At 64.6% G+C, this 20,843-nt stretch overlaps 3 protein-coding genes and 1 non-coding gene across 5 annotated transcripts; 3 read left to right on the top strand and 1 right to left on the bottom strand.

Moving 5' to 3' along the window:
• The first annotated feature begins 286 nt into the window (after window positions 1–286).
• ESYT1 (extended synaptotagmin 1) lies at window positions 287–8,810 on the top strand. Its single transcript, XM_072357950.1, is given in 36 exon segments — window positions 287–601; window positions 1,056–1,097; window positions 1,380–1,514; window positions 1,605–1,678; window positions 1,792–1,864; window positions 1,967–2,056; window positions 2,149–2,204; window positions 2,293–2,416; window positions 2,521–2,625; window positions 2,627–2,698; window positions 2,818–2,900; window positions 3,043–3,091; window positions 3,171–3,260; window positions 3,355–3,447; window positions 3,538–3,609; window positions 3,707–3,793; window positions 4,194–4,343; window positions 4,482–4,542; window positions 4,545–4,612; window positions 5,037–5,091; window positions 5,094–5,212; window positions 5,333–5,415; window positions 5,506–5,554; window positions 5,656–5,709; window positions 5,711–5,746; window positions 6,085–6,180; window positions 6,265–6,336; window positions 6,405–6,491; window positions 7,114–7,251; window positions 7,329–7,385; window positions 7,388–7,488; window positions 7,579–7,668; window positions 7,830–7,976; window positions 8,070–8,172; window positions 8,264–8,313; window positions 8,417–8,810. Coding segments are annotated over 36 exon segments (3,165 nt in total). The 5' UTR covers window positions 287–331; the 3' UTR covers window positions 8,451–8,810.
• A 325-nt stretch (window positions 8,811–9,135) lies between these two features.
• On the top strand, window positions 9,136–12,002 carry MYL6 (myosin light chain 6). 2 transcript variants are annotated; one of them, XM_072357955.1, is made up of 7 exons: window positions 9,136–9,276; window positions 9,476–9,503; window positions 10,240–10,383; window positions 10,484–10,657; window positions 11,292–11,369; window positions 11,538–11,576; window positions 11,971–12,002. In XM_072357955.1, the coding sequence occupies exons 1-6, from the start codon at window positions 9,151–9,153 to the stop codon at window positions 11,564–11,566; spliced, it is 579 nt and encodes a 192-aa protein (XP_072214056.1). In that variant the 5' UTR covers window positions 9,136–9,150; the 3' UTR covers window positions 11,567–11,576; window positions 11,971–12,002. The 2 variants fall into 2 exon arrangements, with proteins under 2 accessions (XP_072214056.1, XP_072214055.1); XM_072357954.1 differs by lacking the exon at window positions 11,538–11,576.
• A 388-nt stretch (window positions 12,003–12,390) lies between these two features.
• On the bottom strand, window positions 12,391–20,395 carry SMARCC2 (SWI/SNF related BAF chromatin remodeling complex subunit C2). Its single transcript, XM_072357956.1, is given in 38 exon segments — window positions 12,391–12,696; window positions 12,952–13,009; window positions 13,012–13,080; window positions 13,082–13,117; window positions 13,119–13,148; window positions 13,150–13,179; window positions 13,181–13,308; window positions 13,311–13,328; window positions 13,849–14,050; window positions 14,052–14,096; window positions 14,098–14,178; window positions 14,270–14,404; window positions 14,512–14,678; window positions 14,754–14,883; window positions 14,964–15,022; window positions 15,118–15,142; window positions 15,144–15,280; window positions 15,487–15,745; window positions 15,838–15,900; window positions 15,971–16,093; window positions 16,357–16,449; window positions 16,554–16,707; window positions 16,790–16,903; window positions 16,985–17,056; window positions 17,148–17,278; window positions 17,607–17,644; window positions 17,739–17,798; window positions 17,874–17,998; window positions 18,104–18,219; window positions 18,319–18,450; window positions 18,523–18,598; window positions 18,686–18,755; window positions 18,845–18,914; window positions 18,998–19,090; window positions 19,172–19,253; window positions 19,507–19,592; window positions 20,037–20,156; window positions 20,237–20,395. Coding segments are annotated over 38 exon segments (3,642 nt in total). The 5' UTR covers window positions 20,348–20,395; the 3' UTR covers window positions 12,391–12,592.
• A 214-nt stretch (window positions 20,396–20,609) lies between these two features.
• Window positions 20,610–20,691, top strand: TRNAS-CGA (transfer RNA serine (anticodon CGA)). The gene has a single exon. It is a non-coding gene; the product is annotated as a tRNA-Ser (tRNA).
• The last annotated feature ends 152 nt before the right edge of the window (window positions 20,692–20,843 follow it).

Genomic DNA, 20,843 nt, shown 5'->3' with positions numbered 1-20,843 from the left:
GGCGTCCCAACACGTGCCGGGGGCTCGACGGAGCCGGGGCGGGCCCGACGGAGCCGGGGTGGGCTCAACGGGGCGGGAGGGGCCGTGAGGTTCCGGTGTGGGGGGGGGCGTGGGGTGGGGGGAGCGTCGTCCGCTCCTAAAAAGGCCAAACCGCGTGGGCGCGGAGCCTCGCCCCTTGGCCACGCCTCCTTTTTTCTCCTCCAGCCAATGGGAAGCGAGAAGGCGTGGCTTGCTCGGCGCGCCACCACCCAGGGCGTGGTCGGTGGGAGGGGGCGTGGCCAAGGCTCGTTGTGGGCGTGGCCGGCGGCGCGGAGCGGAGGAGCGCGCCGTGATGGAGCGGCGCGGCGCGGGGGCGGCGGCGGCGGCGGCGGTGGGACGGCGGCTGCTTTGGGCGCTGCCCGCCTACGCCGCGGGGCTGTTGGGGCTGGGAGCGGGCGCGCTGCTCTTGGCTTTGGCTCTTTACGCGGGATGGAGGCGGCGGCGGCGCGCCCGGCAGCGCGCGCTCAGCCTGGCGGCGCGCCTGCATAGCGATGAGGAAGCGGCCGTGCGCGCCGCCGCCGCCGCGGGGCTGGGAGCGGCACGCGGGGAGCTGCCGGCGTGGGTAAGCGGTACCCGAGGGGGGGGGGGGGGGATGAACCGACCCCTCCAGGGCCGCTCGCAGCTCGGGCTGCCCGCTTCGCTCCCCGCTTCGCTCCCCGCCGCATTGCAGCGCCCCCAACCCCGCCCCGTTATAAGGTTAACCCGGGGGGGGGTGGGGCTCCCCCTCCCGTTAGAGCCCGGGGCTTCCGGCCGCGCCCTGACTCACTGCGCCCGGGGGGGACGGTTTCCTGCCCGGGTTCACCCTGCGGGGAAGGCGGGGGTTGGAGCGACAACACGGTGTGTCCACCCCCCCCCCCCCCCAGCAGCGCTGCCAGGTGTTGGTCGCAGCTTCATGGCCGCCCCTGGGGGGGGGGGGGGAGCTGCTGGGGGTCCTGGGGGTCGGACGGCAGTGGGAGGAGCTCCAGGCGCCCACCCCGAGGTGTCGTGACCCCCCTCCATCCCCGCACACCCCATAGGTGAGCTTCCCGGATGTGGAGAGGGCAGAATGGCTGAACAAGGTGAGGAGTCCATGGGTCCATCCATCCATCAGTCTGTCTGTCTGTCCGTCCATCCTCCTGGCAGCCCCTCCATCCTTCTCTCCATCCACGCATCCACCTTTTCCACTGCCCGTCCATCTGTCTGCCCACCCATCAGTCCCACCGTCCATCCATCCATCCATCTCCCCTCAGTCTGTTTGTCCATCCATCCATCTGCCCCCTTCCCTGCCCGTTCTGCCCCCCATCCTTCTCTCTGTCTGTCCCTCTGTCCCCTCACCCATCCCTCTGTCCATCCTGGTGCAGATCCTGGCGCAGACGTGGCCGTTCTTTGGCCGCTACATGGAGAAGCTGTTGGTGGAGAGCATCGCTCCCTCCATCCGCGCCTCCAACACCCACCTGCAGACCTTCACCTTCACCAAGGTGGACATGGGTGAGAAGGTACGACCCCCTCCCTGCCCCCTCCCCACCATGAGGGGCAGCTCTTTGTGCCCCACTTTCAGTGCCCCCCCCCCCAACCTTTCCTCACAGCCTCTCCGTGTGTTGGGGGTCCGGGCTCACCCCGGTACCCACAAGAAGCAGATCCTGCTGGACCTCAACATCAGGTGAGCAGCTGATCCCCCCCCCCCACATACACATCCTGGGGTGGGGGTCCCTTATGGCCAGACCCCCACCCCCCCCACCCCCTTCACCCTCAGCAGCTTCCCATCCCTCACAGCTACGTGGGTGATGTGCAGATCGACGTGGAGGTGAAGAAGTTCTTCTGCAAGGCAGGGGTGAAGGGCATGCAGGTGAGGGGGGGGCAGCTGTGGGGCTGCACTGTGAGAGGGGGGGGGGGGGGGCAGTGCTGACAAGAGAGCCCCCCCCTCTTACCCACCCCCGTCCCCCCTCAGCTCCATGGGACACTGAGGGTCATCCTGGAGCCGCTGCTGGGTGACGTGCCCATTGTGGGGGCCCTCACCATGTTCTTCATCCGGCGCCCAGTGAGTGCCCCCCCCACCCCAATATGGTCTCCCCCTCCTCTCTGACCCCCCCCCCACCATCCCCCCTTTCACATCTCTTCCTCCACCTCCAGACATTGGACATCAACTGGACGGGGATGACCAACCTGCTGGATATCCCAGGCCTCAGGTGAGCCCCATAGCACATAGGGGTGCTCTCAGCCCCATAGGACCACACTGACCCCCCCCCTCTCCTGTGTATCCCCCCCCCATATCAGCTCTATGTCAGACACGATGATCATGGACACCATCTCCTCATACCTTGTGCTGCCCAACCGCCTCCTGGTTCCACTGGTCCCCGACCTACACGACGCCGCCCAGCTGCGCTGCCCCCTCCCCAGGGTATGGAGGAGGGGGGGGGGTCTGGAGTGAAGAATGAGGGGGGGGGTCACACATAGATTAAAGGTGACCCCCCCTCCCCCATTTTCTCCCTTATCCATCTGCAGGGTGTGGTACGTGTGCATCTGTTTGGAGCAAGGGAGCTGCGCAGCAAAGATCGTTTCATGGGGGGGTTGGTGGAAGGGAAGTCGGACCCCTACGCTGTGCTGCGGGGTGGGCACGCAGGTGGCAAACAGCCGCGTGGTGCACAGCGAGCTCAGCCCCACCTGGGATGAGGTGTATGAGGTGGGCACCCCTGGAACCCCCCCCCCACCCCACTGTGACCCCCAACCTCCTGCTACCCCCCCAGGATCCCCATCTTGGGGGCTGGGCATGTGGGGACAACGCTGACCCCCCTCTTGTAGTTCATTGTACATGAGGTGCCCGGCCAAGAGATCGAGGTGGAGCTCTTTGATAAAGACCCCGACCAGGATGATCTGCTGGGCAGGTGGGGGTCACAGCTTCTGAGGGGGGGGGCATTGGGGTCAGAGCCCATTGACTGGGAGCATTGGGGTCACAGCCCCCATATGGGAACATTGGGGTCACAGCGCCAAGCTCACAACTGACCCCCCCCTCCCCCCTTTATCCAGGATGAAGCTGGATTTTGGGGAGGTGCTGAAGGCGCGAGTGCTGGAGGAGGTGAGGAGGGGGCTGAGGGGGGGGGGGCAAGGGGTTAATTGGGGGGGGGGGGTCTGTTCTGACCCCACTGTCCCCACAGTGGTTCCCACTGCAGGATGGGGGTCGTGGGCGGCTGCACCTGCGCTTGGAGTGGCTGACATTGCTGGCTGATGCCTCCAAACTAGAGCAGGTGAGGGGCTGATGGAAGGGGGGGGGTTCAGCAATGGGGGGGCTCTGCCTTGTTCAATTCCTCACCCCCCCCCCCCCCCCAAAATAACCTTCAGGTTCTGCAAAGGAACCGTAAGATCCCATCCAACCCCGACCCACCGTCAGCTGCCATCCTGGTGGTCTACCTGGACCGTGCAGAGGAGCTGCCTGTGAGTTGGGGGTGGGGGGGGGTCCTGGGAATGGAGGGGGGGGCAACCCAACCTGCAACCCCCCCCCCCCCCCCTTATATTTCTGCTTAGGTGAAGAAGGCTGGGAAGGAGCCCAACCCCGTGGTGCAGGTGTCAGTGCAGGATGTGACACGAGAGAGCAAGGTGGGGGGGCTGGGGGGGGGGCACAGCGGTGCCTGGGAGGGGGGTACAGGGTGAGGGGCTGCACTCATTGCTCCCCCCATCCCCATCCACCCCATAGGTGGTGTACAACACACGGCACCCAGTATGGGAGGACGCCTTCCGCTTCTTCCTGCATGACCCTGCACACCAGGACCTGGATATCCAGGCAAGCCCACCCCCCCCAGCCCCACACACATCCCCCCCCGTATCACCTATAAGCCCCCATACTCCATATTCCCCCCACAATTCCCCCATACCCCTCTGTGCTCCCATACCCCATGAACCCCATAACCCCCCATATTCTCCCATAGTCCCTCCATACACCCCCATGACCCCTGTGCCCCATACCCCCCCATCTCCTTTTACAGCCCCATACCCCATATTGCCCCCTATTCCCAGCCAGATCCCCACAAGCCCCCATACCCCATTTCCCCCCCTGAATACCCCATTTCCCCAGCATACCCCATTCCCCCCCATGCCCTATTTCCCCTCTATACCCCATTTCTCCCCAATACACCACCCCCCCCATACCCCTCTTCACCCCCATGACCCCCCCATGCCCCCAGGTGAAGGACGACCCCCGTCAGACCCCCCTGGGCTCCCTCTCCGTGCCCCTCTCTCGGTTGCTCTCTGCCCCAGAGCTGACCCTGTCTGAGCCCTTTGCACTGCAACACGCAGCACCCAACAGCCGCCTGCACCTCACCCTGGTGCTGCGGGTGAGTGTGGGGCTGGGGGGGGATATGGGGGGTCATAGAGACCCCCACAGTCACCTGCACATCATCTGGATGCTGTGGGTGAGTGTGGGGCTGGGGGGTGGCGTAGCCCACCCTGCACTGACCCACTTCATTGTGCAGGTGCTGTACTTTGATGGTCCTGAGGGTGGTCCCCCCCCAGCGACCCCCCCTGGGCATTTGGAGACCCTGTTGGTACTAGCAGTGCACGAAGACCCAGCAAAGCCAGCCCGGACCCCCAGTTTGGGACTGAGGTGTGGGGAGAATGGGGGAGATTTGGGGGGTCAGGATTGGGGGGGGGGGTCCTAACGGGGGGGGGGTCAGGATGCTGTTGGGGTCTGGGAGCCTTGGGGTTTAGGATGGGGTCTTGGGGGTGGGATAAGGATGGGTCTGTGGGAGGGGGGGGGTGTTATAAGGAAAGAACTCAGGCTGGGGATCCTGGGTTTTGGGATGGGGGGGTTCTCAGGTTAGGATTGGGGGGGGGGGGGGCACTTGGAGGATCAGGATGGAGCTCAGGGATGGGGGGGGGATCCTCCTGGAGGGGGGGGTTGGGGGTAGGATGGAGTTGGGGCTGGGAGCTTTGGGATGGGGGGGTCCTGGGGGGGGATTGGGGTTAGAGATGTTGTGGGGGGGGCACAAAAGCAAGACCCTTTTAACTCCCCCCCCCCAATTCCCCAGGCTGTGCTGCGCATCCACCTCCTGGAAGCAGAGGATCTGATAGCCAAGGATAACTTCCTGGGGGGCTGATGAAGGGCCGCTCCGACCCTTATGCTGCTGTTAAGGTGGGGGGGCAAAAGTTCCGCAGCCGAGTGGTCCGGGAGGAGCTGAACCCACGTTGGAATGAGATCTATGAGGTACAATGGGGGGGGGGGGGGGCAGCAATAACCCCTACCCCCCTTCCCCAGGTTGTGTGTGTGTGGGGGGGGGGGGGGGCCCCTGTGATAACCCTGTTTCCCCCCCCCCCCCCCCATAAGGTGGTGGTGAATGACATCCCCGGGCAGGACGTGGAGTTTGAGCTGTTTGATAAGGATGTGGATAAGGATGATTTCTTGGGCAGGTGGGTTTTGAATGGGGGGGTTGGGGGGGGGGGGGACAGTGGGGAAATACCCCCAACCCACCACCTCTCCCCCCCCCCCAACACCTCCAGGTGCAAAGTGCCGCTCAGGAGGGTGCTGAGCAGTGGATTCCTGGATGAGGTAATGGGGGGGGGGCTGTGTCTTTGGGGGGGAGGGGGGGAATCACACCAAGGGGGGGGCTCTTCCCCCACCCCCAACCCCATCATCTCACCCCCATTAAGTGGCTGCCCCTGGAGGAGGTGCGCTCTGGGCGCCTGCATGTCAGGTTGGAGAGGCCTGCAGCCCCAGTCCAGCTCTGCTGTGCTGGAGCAGGTATGGGGGGGTCTGTGAGGGGGGGTCCCATCCCCATCCCCACCCCCTTCATCTCCTTGTGCCCATCTCTATCATCATCCCCATCATCATCATCCCCATCACCATCATCCTCATCCCCATGTGTCCCCATATACACCCCCCCCCCATGTACCTCCCCCATATCTCCCCCCTGTGTACCCCCCCTTGCTCCCCCCCACCCCCCCATCTATCCCCTTATTCACCCCCCATCATGTTTTCCCCACCTTCCCTTTCACCATCACCCCCCCAATCCTCCCCATCATCCCCCCCCCCCATAGTCCTCATTCTCACCCCCTCCCTTTCCCTTTGCCCCCCCCCAGGTATTGCACACCAACAGCCTCCTGCAGCCCTCCCGGGGGGAGGAACTCTCAGCTTCACTCCTCTCCATATTCCTGGACCGTGCTGCAGAGCTCCCGGTGAGCCCCCCCCCAAAGCCCCCCATACATACACCCCACCCCCCCATCCCATACTCTGACCCCCCCCCCCATTCTGTATCCCAGCTCCGGAAAGGCTCCAAGCCCCCTTCTGCCTTTGCCACCCTGTCAGTGCGTGATGTCTCCTTTAAGACCAAGGTGGGACAGTGGGATGAAGGGTGGGGGGTTTTTATTGGGGGGGGGCTTCACCAATGCTGTGCCCCCAGACCTGCGCCCCGAGCACAGACCCGGTGTGGGATGAAGGCTTCTCCTTCCTCATCAAACGGCCGCAGGGGGAGGCGCTGGAGCTGAAGGTCCTGGGGGGGGGGCTGCCCTATAGGGGGGGGTCCCTATGGGTTGTGGGGGGGGGCTGTTCAATAGGGGGCTGCCCGATGGGTAGTGCTTCCCTATGGGGTTTGCCTTATGGGGGTTCTGCCCTATGGGGAATGTGGGGGGGTTCCTATGGGGGAGGGATCCCCTTTGGGTTTTGATCTGTTGGGCTGCCCTAAGGGGGGAGTTTTGCTATGGGGGTGCTGCCCTATGGGGGTGGGCTGCTCTATGGGGGGCTGCACTATGATGGGAGGGGGCTCCCCATGGGGTGCTGACCTATGGGGTAAGCTGCCCTATAAAGGTGGGGTACTGCCCTTTGATTTGTGGGGGATTCCCTATTCCCTATAGGGGTGGGCTGCCCTATTGGGGGGTGGGCTGCTCTATGGGGTGCTGCGCTATTTGGGGGTGGGCTGCTCTATGGGGTGCTGCCCTATATGATGGGGGTGGGGGTTCCCTATGGGGTGCTGCCCTATGATGATGGCGGGGGGGGGTCCTATTTCCTGGGGTGGTGGGCTGCCCAATGGGGGTGCTGCCTATGAAGGGGGTTCCCTATGGGATGCTGCCCTATGGGGGCCGCCCCACACCTTGCTGCCCGTTGCCCCCCAGGTGCAGGATGTGGGGGGGCAGGCTCTGGGTGCACTCAGCCTCCCCCTGTCCCAACTGCTGGCAGCTGAGATGCTGACCCTGGACACGTGGCTGCCACTGACAGGGGGGGGGCAGGTGCTGCTACGGGCACAACTGGGGGTGAGTCCATTTCTTTGTCGGGGGGGGGTGGATTGAACCCCCCCACCTTCATCTCTCCTACATTTCCCCACTCCCAGATCCTGGTGTCTCAGCACTCGGGGGTGGCAGCCAGCAGTGACCCCACGCCGGGGGGGACAATGATGAACCACAGGAGGTGATGGCGGGGGGGGATGGGGACAAGGAGGAGAACCAGGATGGGGGGGGGACGCTGAGGCAACGGCTGCCCCCAGCACACAGGTAGGGCCTGGGAGAGGGTGGGGGCACAGGCCTGGGGGGGGGTCCGTGGGGGGGGGGGCTGAGTGTCACTGCTGTCCCCCCCCCCTACAGTCGTACAGAGCTGGGGGGGCCCCGGCTGCAGCTGACTGTGTGGTACCACCGTGATGAGCGCAAACTGGTGGCCATCGTGCATGGATGCAGGTGAGGAAGGGGGGAGGGGGTCAGGGTTGGGGGGGGGGGGAGGACCCCCATAACCCCCCCCCCCTGTTTTGTGTCTCCATTCCATGACTTTCCCATTTGGTCTCTCTCCAGTTTGACCCCCCCCCCCCCTCACTCATCATCCCCTCTTCTCCCCCCTCCAGGCAGTTGAAGCCCCCCCCCAAAGCCCCCCCCAAGGACCCCCCCGACCCCTATGTCTCACTGCTCCTGTTGCCCCCTGAGCGTGGCCGTGGCTCCAAGCGTAGAACTGCGGTGCAGAGGAGGACCCTGAACCCCGACTTCAATGAGCGGTACAGGGGGGGGGGGCTCTATGGGGGGGGTCATTCAATGCATTCAATGCAGTGCACTCTATTATTGCTCCTTGTGTGTCCCCCCCCCAACAGGTTGGAGTGGGAAGTGGCCCCTGAGGACGCCCCACGATGTGCATTGGAGGCGCAGGTCAAAGCCCACGTGTCCTTCATGGGGGGGAAGGAGGTGCTGGGGAAGGTACGGGGGGGTCATTGTGGGGGGGGGGAGGGAGATCAGGGGGACAGGAGCCCCCTCAGAGACCCACACTGAGCTCTGTGCCCCCCCCCAGCTGCGCCTGGACCTGGCACAGATGGACTTGGCTGAAGGAGGGACTCATTGGTGAGCGGATGGAGGGGGGTCCTTTGGGGCTGTGCCCCCCCCCCCCCAATCTCTCCTTCCCCATCTCCCCCCATTTATCCCCATCTTGTCCCCCCCCCTCCAGGTATGAGCTGCAGGACGAGCGCAGCAGCCCCTAACCTGCAAGTGTATCCACTCCCGCTGTGCCTGGAGGGGGGGGGGGTCCTCAGCCTGCTCCCCCTCCCCCCAACACCACCATCAACCAAAGATATATGGGGCCGTGCCCCCCCCCCCCCCCCGCCTGCAGACTGTTCTCTATCTCTGTGCCTTTCACCATGGAAGAACCCCCTCTGTATTTGGGGGGTGATGGGGGGGGGGAGGTGTGTGTGCCCCCTCCCCGGCCCCCCCCCTCACACAGGGGGATGCTTTATCAGAGCCACCGCTGTGCCACCACCGCCACACCACCGCTGTGCCCCCCCCCACTGCCTTTGGGGGCTGTGTCCCACCCGACCCCCCCCCTTAAATAAAGGAGGGAGGTGACAATTGTGTCCTTGTGTGGTCCATGGGGGGGTGTGTTGGGGGGGGGGGGGGACAACATTGTCCCTTGGGTTAGTGAGGGGGGGAAGGGAGATGCCAGAGGTGGGGGTTGTCACCTCGATGCCCCCCGTGGGGGTGTTCTCCACAGGGGGGATGTCCCCATAGTGTCCCAATGGGAAATGCCACCCCCCCATCACACTGTATTTCCCCCCCCCCCCCCCCCCGGCCCCGCTCTGTCTCCATCTAAAGGCAAAAAATCCCGCCAGGAGGAAGGGTGTGGCTCAAGACCACGCCCCCTTTTCCCGCGCCCCGCCCTCTCCCTATCGCCCCGCCCACCTCATTATGCAGACCACGCCCCCCTCATTACCGGCTCTGACGTCACGCGGTACAAAGCTCCTTCCCCGCGGCCTCGGCCCAGAACGGAGCGGAACCGGAGCGGTGCGGGGCGGTGCGTGCGGGGCAGCCATGGTACGGAGCGGGGATGAGCCGGGGGGGGGCGGCACCGGGATGCGATGGAGGAGGGTTGGTGTGTGTGGGGGGGGGGGCTGACCTGGGTGGGCGGGGGGTGCTGGGATGGGTGGGGGGGCGGTGCGGGGGGGGCGTTGCGGGGTGGGGGGGGTTGAAGGCTGCGGTGCGGGTCTCGCTGACGGCCGCGCTCTCCCCGCAGTGCGATTTCTCGGAGGAACAAACGGCGGGGTGAGTGAGTGACCCCCCCCCCCCCGCACCGGCACTTCCTGATGTCGGGGGGGGGGGATGGGGTTGTGTGTTGGGGGGGGGGGGATGCGGGGACGCTCAGGATATGCGGGATGGGGAGGGATGTGCGGGATGTGCGGGATGTGCGGGGCTGCAGGGGGGTCCCCGGGGCCTGGGTCCATTTGCCCATATAAGGGCAGAGCGCGGGGACGGCCCGCATTCCTGCGGGGGCGGGGCCGCACCGGTTGCGGATGGGGGAGGGGAGGGGGAGGGGAGGGGGGGGGGGGCGGCTCCGGTACCGCCCCGAACGGGTGCGGTTCCCCCCCCCCCACACCCCGCACCGCCCCTCCCCCGCGTTGTGCCGGATCCGAAGTGGGACGGGGGGGGTTACGGGGGGGGGGGTCGGGTTTCCATACGGCAGGTGCTGCCCGGCCCAAAGGTGTCCGGTCTATGGGGTGCAGGTAATGGGTTTCCACTGCTATGGGGTCTGTGGGTGCTGAGTCCTACTTGATCCCATACATACGGGGTCCTATAGGTGCGCGTTATGGGGTCCTTGTAACTGTGAGCTCCCAGTTCCGGGTGCAGTTGGGTCCTGGCAGCTTATAAGACTCTGCACGTTCAGGTCCTATGTTGGCATCACACGGGGATCCCACGGGATGGGGATCCCATAGGATGGAGGGGAGGGGGGTAGGAGGGGCGTTGTGGGCCCCCTCCCACCTTTAACCTCCCCCCTTGCAGAGTTCAAGGAGGCATTCCAGCTGTTTGACCGCACGGGGGATGGGAAGATCCTGTACAGCCAATGTGGGGACGTCATGCGGGCTCTGGGGCAGAACCCCACTAACGCAGAGGTGATGAAAGTGCTGGGCAACCCCAAGAGCGACGGTGAGTGTCTCTATGACCCCCCACCCCAATGACCCCCCCCAACGTGCCTTGATTTCCCCCTGGACCCCCCCCACATTTAACCCCCCCTCCCCCCCTCCAGAGATGAACCTGAAGACGCTGAACTTCGAGCAGTTCCTGCCCATGATGCAAACCATTGCAAAGAACAAGGACCAGGGCTGCTTCGAGGACTACGTGGAGGGGCTGCGTGTCTTCGACAAGGAAGGCAACGGCACCGTCATGGGCGCAGAGATCCGCCACGTCCTCGTCACCCTGGGTGAGCAGACACCCCCCCCCACCCAACCTTAAACCACCCCCCAACCCCAAACCGCCCCCCCCAGTCCCCTGGGTGAGCAGCCCCTCCACCCCAACACCCCCCCACTGCACCCTGAGTAAGTGGTTGTCCCACTCAACCCCCCCCCCCCCAAGGTGAGCAGTTATACCCCAAAGCCCCCCCTGGGGCCCTGAGTGAGCAGTCATCCCCCCCAAAGCCCCCCCCAAGGTGAGCAGCTACACCTTTAATCCCCATAATACCCTCAGTGAGCAGCCAAACCCCCCCCCAAACCCCCATCCCAGTGCTCTGAGTCCCCCTCAACACCCCCCCAGGTGAGCAGCTGCCCCCCAAAGCCTCCCACCCTCCCAACCACCCCCTGGTGCTCTGAGTGAGTAGTCCCCCCCCCCCCCATTGCTGTAGGTGAGCAGTATCAGCCCCCCACAGCGTTGCCCCCCCCCCCCCCCATCAGTGCCCTGGGTGAGCAGTCACCCATACATGGCATCACCCCCCCACTTGGCTCCCTCCCCATTGCCCTGGTTGAGCGGTCACCCCCCCACATGCCCCCCCCCCGGCTGTCTGCTATCAGCTTCCATTGACCCCCAACCTCCCCCCCCTTTGTGTTCCCCCCCCCCTGCAGGTGAGAAGATGACAGAGGAGGAGGTGGAGCAGCTGGTGGCCGGGCATGAGGACAGCAATGGCTGCATCAATTACGAAGGTGAGAACTGGGATGGAGGGGGGGGGGGGTGTCTGTGTGTGTGTGTCTGGGGGGGGGTTATCCCTGTGTTTTGGGGAGGGGGGTCCTGACATGGGGGGGTCCCAGGGGGCTCAGCCCCACACTCGCCCCCCCCCCCCCCTTGACCACCGTGTCCTTCCTTCCTGCCAGCGTTTGTGCGACACATCCTGTCGGGGTGACACCACAGGGGTACGGCTCTCCCATTACGACCCCCCCCCTCCTTGAACCCCTCCTCTCCATAAGCATTAATTACTTAATTACCATTTTTGCCCCCCCCCCCCCCTCCCCTTTCATTCATTTTAGCGGTGCTTTTTTTCCAATTCTTCCTTTTTTTTCCCCCCATCTTTGACCAAAAAACAGCCTTGAAGCCGTCGCCTGTTTGCTCTGCGCCCTGGTGCCCCCCCCCCCAAACTCTGAACCCCCCCCCCCCATATTCAAACCAAGCATGTCCCCCCCCCCCCGCATGGAGCCGGTGCGGCCTCCGCTCTCTTCATTTCCTGGGTCTGCGTCTCTCCTTGGGATGGGCACAGAGTATGGGGGGGGGCAGATCCTCACCCCCCCCCCCCCTCTTTTCTCTCTGCAGAACTCGTCCGGATGGTGCTGAGCGGCTGAAGACCCCCCCCCCCCCTTCAACTCACCCCCCCTCCCCCTTCCATCCTCCATGATGGATTTGGTGCCTTTCACCCCTCTCTGCCCCCCCCCCCTTCCATTACTAATACCCCCCCGCCCCCAATCAGCCCCATGGCTCCATCACTGCTCTGCGTAGCGGCACCCAATAAAGGCTGCAGAGCGATGCTGAGTCTCTGTGCCCCCCCCACACACACACACTATATGTGCCCCCACCCCCCCCATCTATTTATACTCAGCTGTTTCTTCCCGCCCCGGGGACATGGAATTTTATTTGTTATTTAAAAAACAAAAACAAAAAGGGGAGTTGGAGGAGAAGTGGGGGGGGAAAGAGAGGGGGGGGGGACACGACAAATGGAGCTGGGGAGGGAGGGGGGGTAAGGGGGGGTAAGGGGGGTGCATGGGTACAACAAGGCCCTCCCCCCCCCTACGCCCCCACCCCAAAGGAGACCAACGCTTAAAATAACATCCAGACAGTCATAAAAAAATACTGAAGCTGGGGGGGGAGGGGAAAGAGGGGGGAAAAAGGGGTTCCTTGAGGGTGATAAGGGGGGGGGGTCCTTTGGGGGCGGGGGGCTTCAGCTGCAGTGGGTGGGGGGGGGGCTCACTGTGTAGGGGGGACTGGGGTGGCCGTGCTGGGGCTGGGAGCGATGGGGTCCGTCTGCAGGGGGGGGGCCTTGATCTGTATGGAGAGAAAAGGGAAGAATTGAGGAGGGGGGGGGGTCACATTGAGGGGTGTGTGTGGGGGGGTGCAAGGTATGACATAGCCCTCTGCCTAGGAATGAGACCGAACGAGACCCCCCCCAGAAAGAAACCCAACCAAACCCAACGTCCATCCCGATGTGCATGGGGGGGGGGGTGCCCACAACCTTGAGCTTATACCCCCTTTGCCTTCCCCCCCCTCCCACCTCCCCCAGGCCCATCATATCTCACCTGCAAGCAGACCTGGGGTGGGAAGGAGGCTCCCCTGCACTGCGGCCACGATGGCTGGGCTGTGTGCGCGGCGGGCGAGCCCCCCCCCAACAACGGCAAGGCCAGACCGGGTGGGTGAGGAGGGGGGGGGGGGGCAGCCCCCCGGGCGGCATGCTGCTGGTCAGGGCCCCCATGCAGCGGGAGGGCGGGTGGGTTAGCGGGGGAAAGTGGTGGCGATGGAGTCGGCGAGGGGGGTTAGCCATGCTCAATGGGATGGCGGATGGAGGCGGAGCGAAGGGCAGCGCCGTGGGCGCATTACCGGGCATGGAGGGGTGGCCGCTGCCACCCAGGTTCCCCCCCAGGCTCTGAGACGGCGGCTGCTGCCGGGGAACGGCACCGGGGCTGTGGGAGAGAGGATGTGTGATGGAGATGGGGGGGGGGGCGGCATCCAGCTGCTTGATGTGCCCCCACCCCAAGCTCCCCCCCACCCCGGGTGGATGGGAGCATCAGCACTGAGCGTTGTGCCTCCCGTCTCCATGGATGGCAGCGTTGGCACTGAGCCCCCCCCCCCCAGTATGGTTGGCAGCATCAGCCCCTGACCCCCCAATGGATGGCATCAGCACTGAGCCCACTGCTGTGCCACCCCAGATCCAAAATGGATGGGAATCCCTGTGCTGTGCCACCCCCCCCCCCCCCCCCCCTAAGCCCCCACCATTATAGATGGCAGCATCAGCACTGAGCCCCCTGCTGTGCACCCCCCCCACCATTATAGATGGCAGCATCAGCATGGAGCCTCCTGCTGTGCCCCCCCCCCCCCTTGAGCCCCTCATATGGGTGTCACCATCAGCACCCAGCCCCATGCCGTGCCCCACAGTAACTAGGACCACCACCCAACCTACACCCCCCCCAGCCCCCTACTCACCGTGTGGGATGGCCGGGCCGGGCTGTGGTGCTCCTGGTGGTGGTGGGGGCTGCGGGGGGGGAACCCCAGGCATCAGCTGCCCCCCCGGCTCAGCGGGGGCCACCATGGCGGGGGTGGGCGGCGCGGCCAACGGGTGGGCGGCGGGGGCCAGGGGGGTTCCAGCAGCGGGCAGAGGTTGAGCGCCGGGGGGCAGCGGGGGGGGGCTGCTGCTGCTGCTGTTGCTGCAGGTGCTGGAAGTGCTGCTGGCGGGGCGCGCATCTCCGCGTACTTCAGCTGCTCCATATGGAAGGCCTGGCGGTCCGCAAGCAGCTGCTGCCGCTGGTATTCCAGCTGGAAAAGGGGAGGGGGGGGAGGTCAGCGGGGGGGGCACAGCGTGGCTCAGCCCCCCCTTCCTTATCGTTCCCCCCCCCCCCCCCCTCACCGCCTCCCGCTCGCGGTCCATGATGGTCTCCAGCTCCTCGAAGTGCCGCAGTTTGATCTCCAGTTTCTTCATCTGCGTCTCCACCAGCAGCGCCACCAGAGATTTGATCTTACGCTCCTCCACGGCCGCCAGGTGCTGCAGGGATGGGATATAATGGGATGGGATGGGATATAATGGGAGACCACGGCCTGCGCCCCCCACACAGCTCCCAGCCCCCCCCCCTCCCTCCCCCTGACCCCCACCTTGGCCTTCACAGCAGCAGCCGCCAGCGCAGCAGCAGCAGCGGTGGAGAGGTTCCCTTCTCCGATGTCACGCTCCACTTTGGCTTTGCGCTCAGCCTCGGGCTCTGCTGGCTCCTTTGGGGTCTCCTCTTGTGTCTCTTTTGCCTCCTTCTCCTTCTCCAGCTCCCCTGGGGTGGGGATGGGCAGCGGGGCGGTCCATGGGGGGCAGCCATAGGGTTCACCCCCATCCAGACCCCACTTACCCGCGCTGTCGCTGTCGCCCTTCTCCGCCTCCTTCTCACCCTCGGGCTCTTTGCCCTTCTCCTCCTCTTTCTTGGCCACATCCCCCACTTTCTCCTTCACCTCCTCCTCAGCAGCTCCATCACGTGGCTCCTGGGGGGGGGTTCCAGAGGTGGTTTGTCCCCATGTGAGACCTCCCCCTACCCCCCACCCCCCACCCCCGCTCCCTTTACCTCCTTCTTCTCCTCCACCGGTGTCGTCTCGGTGCGTGTCTCCTCCGCACTGCCCTCCTCTGGGACAGAAAGCAGCACTTGGTGACCCCCCATCCCCAAACACCCTCCACACACACCCAGTTCACTGCAGACCCCCCCCCCAAACCCCCGGTACCGATCCGTTCCGGCTCCTCCGAGGCGGGTACCGGCGATGCCGCTGCTCTCCAGCCCGAATGCAGGGTCGGCTTTGCCCGTCACTTTGGCAGCTTCCTCCACCTTACGGACGTGAGCTTCCACCAAGGCCGTGGGCACCTCCTCCTTCATCTTGGAGAACTCCTCTGTGTGTGGGGCAGCACTGTCAGCCACTTGGGGTGCAAAGAGGGGCAGCCCCCCCAGCCAGCCCCACATTGCCTCCAACAGCCACAAGTGCAGCTCCCCCCCCCCCCATTGCCCCCACGGCCCTGAGCATGTGTTGCTGCCCAGCCCCCTTTACACCCATTGCCCCCCATGTTGTCCCCCCCCCCCCCACCCAGACTCCCCTTACCCAGCGCTGATTTAGCAGCAGCAGAAGCAACACGGGGGTCGACGACGGAGGCCAGGAAGGCGACGGTGCTCATGACAGGGTTACCAGACTGGCTGAAGGGAATGGGCTGATAGGCCAACGGCCCCAGTGATGCCTCCGAGTCCTCCAGGTAGGGATCCTCGATGGGCAGGCGCAGGAAATGCAGGATGCATTCATCCTGTGTGCGGCTGCCCACGTGCTCCGACACCTTGTTCCAATCATCCTTGTACATCTCCAAGGCCTGGGGGTGGGTTGGGGGGGTGCTCAGTAGGGCTGGGTGGTCACGGTCACCCCTGTTGTTGTCTAACCCCCCCCATGTAGCTCCCAGCTCACCTCCAGCAGCAGCAGCGTCTCCTGCTCCGTCCATTCCCTTGTTGCACTGGCTGCAGCTTTACTCTGCAGTGGGGGTGAGAGGGGTGAGCGGCACGGTGGGGTGCAGGGGGGGCCGGGGGGGGTTGGTACTCACTTTGGAGGGGATGTTCTTCTTGGTGTACATGTCAGTGCGCAGCCCAAAGTTCTGCATGTCGGCCGGCTTCTCTTTGCTCTTGTCAGGGAAGTTCAGCATCTGCTGCGAGGCTGAGGTCTGCTGCTGGAAGGAGAACAGACGTTGGGGATGCAGCTCAGAAAACATCGGGCACAGCCCACGATTGCGCCGCATCTACCCCCATTCTACCCCCCCAGCCCCCAGCACATCCATCCTCTCCCATAGACCCCATCGTGCCCCCAGCTCGTCACGGTGTCCCCCCCGCGTCCCTGCTCCCCAGGGCAGGGCGGCATGCGGGGCGCGAGGGGGAGGAGGGAAGGAGCCTTCCTCGGCCAGCGGCGGGGGTCGCGCCCCACGTAGCCGCCTACCAGCTCCGGTTTCCCTTTCACCGACTCGCTGACCAGGTCTTCAATCTCTTTGCTCTTGCGGCCCGTCTTGGCGTCGCCATCGCTCTGCCGGCCCTGAGGCACAGACAAAGCTGTGCTCAGCCCCCCCCCCCACCAGCACCCACAGGGAAAGCGGACGGGATGGCGGACGCGACGGGACCCCCCCGACGTGCACCCACCTGAGGCGTCTTGGGTTGCAGAGGCACCAAACCGGACGGGGTATCGGCCAAGACGTGGAAATGGGAGGTGGGGGGGGGGCCCATGGGGGTGGGCCGGCTCTCTGCATCCACCTGGTAGTTGATGAGGCCCCATTGCTCCAGGAAGGCGTGCACCCTGCAGAGATGAAGTGGGGGGGGTGGAATCAGAGAGGGGGGGGGGTCTGCATGGTGCTGTGTTGCCAGGGGGATGGACCCACCTCATGATGGCACAGACGTCGCCGGCCAGGTTGCGGCGGCAGGCGGTGGAGGTGAGATACTCCTGGGGGTTCAGGCGGTACGTATCGATCATGAAGTTGCGGTAGGCCAAGTAGCTGAGGCAAAAAGGAGGTTGGTAAGAGGGGCCAAGGGGCAGAGGAAGGGATGGAGAGGTGGGGTGGGGGGCTCAGCCTCACATCTCGGGGGTCTTGGATTTGTTCTTGCCATTGAAGAACTCGGGCAGCGCTCGGCGCTCGATGGCGTGGACGCTGTGAGATGGGAAAGGTCAGGGGGGTCCCGCACTGCTGTGCTGGGGGGGGGGGCTCAGGGGGTGCAGCTGCAGCCTTAAGAGCTCCGTACCTGTTGTAGTCGAACCAGGCGGCGTAGCTGGGGATGATGATGTGGTGGGTCTGCTCCGTCACGTTGTCCTCGTGCAGGTCGGGGTTCTTGGCCTGCTCCCCTTTGCTGCCGGTGCCGTTCTCCTCCTCGTCCTGTGGGACAGCAGTGACTTGAGGAGGGGTTGGGGGGGGGGAGTGCTGCTCTGCACCCTCAGTGAGCATCAAGGAATCACAGCTTGGTTTGGATCATCCAGACCATGAAGGCCTGCTGCGGGATCCGGACACTCACAGCCCCACACGACGTGGGCTGGAGCACCACCATAAAGGGCAGAAAGGGACCTTTTCATCCCCATAAAGAGACAAGGAAAGAACAAATGACCACCCTGCAGTGGCTTCCAAGATGGGAAAAGGGGCCTTGGAGGAACGTGGGGACACAGAGAAGAAATGACACGGGGGGGCTGGCCCAGCCCTGCTGTCTCACCTTGCCAGCTGTCTCCATGCTCTCATCCTCTTGCTCATCTAGAAAAGAGCACAGAGGGGGCAGTTTGGGCACCGCGGGCTCAGCAGCACCAGGGAGCACCTGCAGCACCCGGCCTACAACAGCTCAGCTCACCCAGGTCCGTCATGGTGCCTCCTTTAACGGGTGCAGACTCTGAGTCCTTTTTGGTGTTGACTGCAACAGAGGAAGAAGGCGCTGAGCACAGCAGTGGGGATGGGGTGACCCCATGGGGGGGCTGCCAGCCCCCACCTGTTTTGGGCAGGGTGACCTCCTCCACGTTGGGGACGGGTGAGGGTTCATCCATGTCCTTGGTCAGGTCCTCCTGCTCCTCCTCACGGTGCCCACGCTTGGATTTGTTATAGGGGGTGGCAGGTCTGAAAAGAGCAGAGCTCCTGGTGTCAGCATCGCTGGGCTCCCATAGCCCTGAGCAGCTCCACAACCCTGCTGCCCCCCATCCTGTGACCCCCCACCCCACTCACCCCTTCTTTGCGTTCTTCTTCTTGGCCTCTGGGGTGGGTGAAGGTGAAGGTGAACGCTTCCTCTTCTTGTAGTTGCCTCCCTTCTTGTCCCGCCGGTCTGAGTCAGGGCTGTTCACCTATAGGGCCCACGGGGGGTCATGGGGCACATGGGAATCTCCCCACTGCACCTCTGGGACAGAAGACCCCCATTGGGGAGACCTCCCCCCCCCCCCCACCTCGTCTGTCAGGGTCTTGGCTGAGATCTTCTTCCTTCGAGCGACGGGGCTCTTCTCATCAGACACCTCATAGTCCTCCTCGTTCATCCACTCATTGAAGGTGTCAGTGTCCAGGATCCACTTGGCATGGACCTGCATGCAGGGAAGCAGGGAAGTCAGGGACACCAATGATGGGCAGGGGAGGGGGCTGAGGGTCCTCATCACCTTCCGGGGCTTCTCTGGTGTCGGGGCATCCTCCACAGAGGCCTCAATCTCACTTGCTGGGATCCAGGTGTCGTAGCTGGAAGCACAGAGATGAGCAGATCCCTCAGCTTTAACCTTATTCCCTTCACCCCAAAACAAAGCGGTGACCCCCACAACCCCTCACCTGTCAGGGTAGTATCCCCAATGCAGCAGGACCTGCTTGTCTCGCTTCATGACCGGCCGGACCCACTCCTCTGCAAGGAACACAAATGGAGCAGCCCTATGCACAGCCCTGACCCCCAGCACTGCCCCCATTCAGCTGCACCTCCTTCATTGCACCCACCTTCCTCCAGGTTCCCAGGGACGGGGCAGACAACATGGGACGCGTTGCTCTTATCCTCAGTCACGGTGCCCTGGGAACAGAGGAAGGACCACAGAGCTGAGCAGCAGCAGGAAGAACAGAATGAGACCCAACATCCCCAACACAAAAAGCCACCTGGTGCCTCTTAATGATGTCCTTCAGTTTGCTCAGCAGCTTGGGCTCGATCTCCTGGTGCAGGAAGATGTTGGGCCGGGACAGGCAGTTGTTCTGGGGAAGGAAAGCAAAGCGTTAAAGGGAGCTGGGAGCAAATAGAGGCCGTGGGGAGGAGGGAAGGGAAGCGGCCCCCACCTGCACCAGGGATTTCTCGATGGTCATAAACATCTCCACGTTCCGATCCATCCGCGAGGGATTCTGGAAATCGAAACGCCGCCTTATTGGAAGAAAAGAGCGACTCTCATGAAAGCCACAGCTCAGGTCTCCTCATCACTCAGCCCCATTCTGCCCAGGAAGGGGGAGAGGGGGGACACAAACACCCCTACAGGGCTCTGTCTATGGGGCTGTGACCCAGGGCCATGACCGCCCCCATTGTGCCCCATAGAGCAGACAAATCTCTGCCCCCCCAACCCAACCCAACCTCCCCTCACCCCTCCATTCCATCCCATCCTCCCCACGGTGCTGCTCACCATCCTTGGTCGCTCTTGAACTTATAAGCAGCCGCCAGGATGTGGCACAGGGCTCCCCCCGCCTTGAAATCCAGGAAGCATTTGATCTGCAAAGGGGGGACGGGAGGACTCGGGTAGGGGGGGGCTGCCCCACAGTGCAGGCAATACCCCACACGGGGCAATACCCCACATAGGGCAATACCCCACATAGGGCAATACCCCACAGCAGGACAGGGCTGGGACGGATCCCTCCTGCCTGCTGTCCCCATTGCTGTCCCCGCTCCATGCCAGGGGGGTGGCCACCCCAACCCCCCCCCAAAGACCCCTCCAAAGGTGGGGGGGTGGGCAGGAGGAGCGTCCCCCAACCCCCCCCAACCCTGAGGGTCCCCAACGACCCCTCCAAAGGGGGGTGGGGGGTTGGAAGGAGGAGGGTCCCCACGCGTCCCCCCCCCCAACACCGAGGCAGTGCGGGGCCGTGCGGGGCCGTGGGGGTGTCGGGGGGGGGATGGGGGGGTTTGCGGGGCTCTTTGTCCGCCCGCAGACTCACGCACCGGCAGTTTGGTGAGCGGCGCGTTGCTGACGTGCTTCCCGAACACCTCCTCCTGGAACTGCAGCAGCTGAACCACCAGACTCGACAGCGACTTGTTGGTGGGGGGCTCGGCCTGGATGTACTGCGGGAGGGGGCTCAGCCGAGGGCCCGGCTCCGTGCGGGACGGAACCGCGAAGCCGGGCGGGCCCGAACGATCCGTACCTTCTTGTAGTTCTTGCCGAGCCAAAGGCGGACGTTGTCGAATTGACTGACGGTGTCCGAGGCCTCGTAATACTTGACGTTGGGGCCGCCGTCCTTCTTCCGCACCGCCATCTTCCAGCGGGCCGGGCCGCTCCCCGCCGCGCCGCGCCGCAGCGCCCCCTGCCGGCAACGAGGGGGAACGGCGTCACGGCGCCCCCTGCAGGCAGAGTGGGGACGGGCGGGCACAGCGCCCCCTACTGGCCGAATGGGGGACGGGTGGTCACAGCGCCCCCTGGCGGCCCGGAGGACCCAACGAGGGGGGAGGGGCGATCCGGCGGAGCCTCGTTGTGGGCGCGGCGGCTCTAGGCGGAGCGCGGCCGAGGGAGGCGCGGGAGTCACGGTGGCCGAGTGGTTAAGGCGTTGGACTCGAAATCCAATGGGGTTTCCCCGCACAGGTTCGAATCCTGTCCGTGACGGAGCGTTACGTTTTGACGGCAGCACTGCGGGGTTGGGGGGGGGGGGGGGGGGGGCACCGCGGTCCCTTTTTAACGGGGAACGCCGTATAACACGGAGCGGTTCGGGGCTCCAACCGGCAGCAGCCGCCCCCTTTTTGGGGTGACCCCCCCCC

The sequence above is a fragment of the Excalfactoria chinensis genome, chromosome 28 (genome assembly GCF_039878825.1).
Source record: "Excalfactoria chinensis isolate bCotChi1 chromosome 28, bCotChi1.hap2, whole genome shotgun sequence".
NCBI lineage: Eukaryota > Metazoa > Chordata > Aves > Galliformes > Phasianidae > Excalfactoria > Excalfactoria chinensis.
The sequence above is the reverse complement of the archived record's forward strand: the minus strand, read 5'-3'. Positions and strand labels throughout refer to the sequence as shown.

What these genes read in the sequence shown, in the direction of transcription:
- MYL6 (XM_072357954.1), top strand. Translation starts at nt 9,151, where the DNA reads ATGCAGACCACGCCCCCCTCATTACCGGCTCTGACGTCACGCGGTACA. An exon ending in GTGCGTGCGGGGCAGCCATG is followed by an intron (nt 9,277 to 9,475) that starts GTACGGAGCGGG and finishes CTCTCCCCGCAG; the next exon opens with TGCGATTTCTCGGAGGAACA. An exon ending in GGGCAACCCCAAGAGCGACG is followed by an intron (nt 10,384 to 10,483) that starts GTGAGTGTCTCT and finishes CCCCCCCTCCAG; the next exon opens with AGATGAACCTGAAGACGCTG.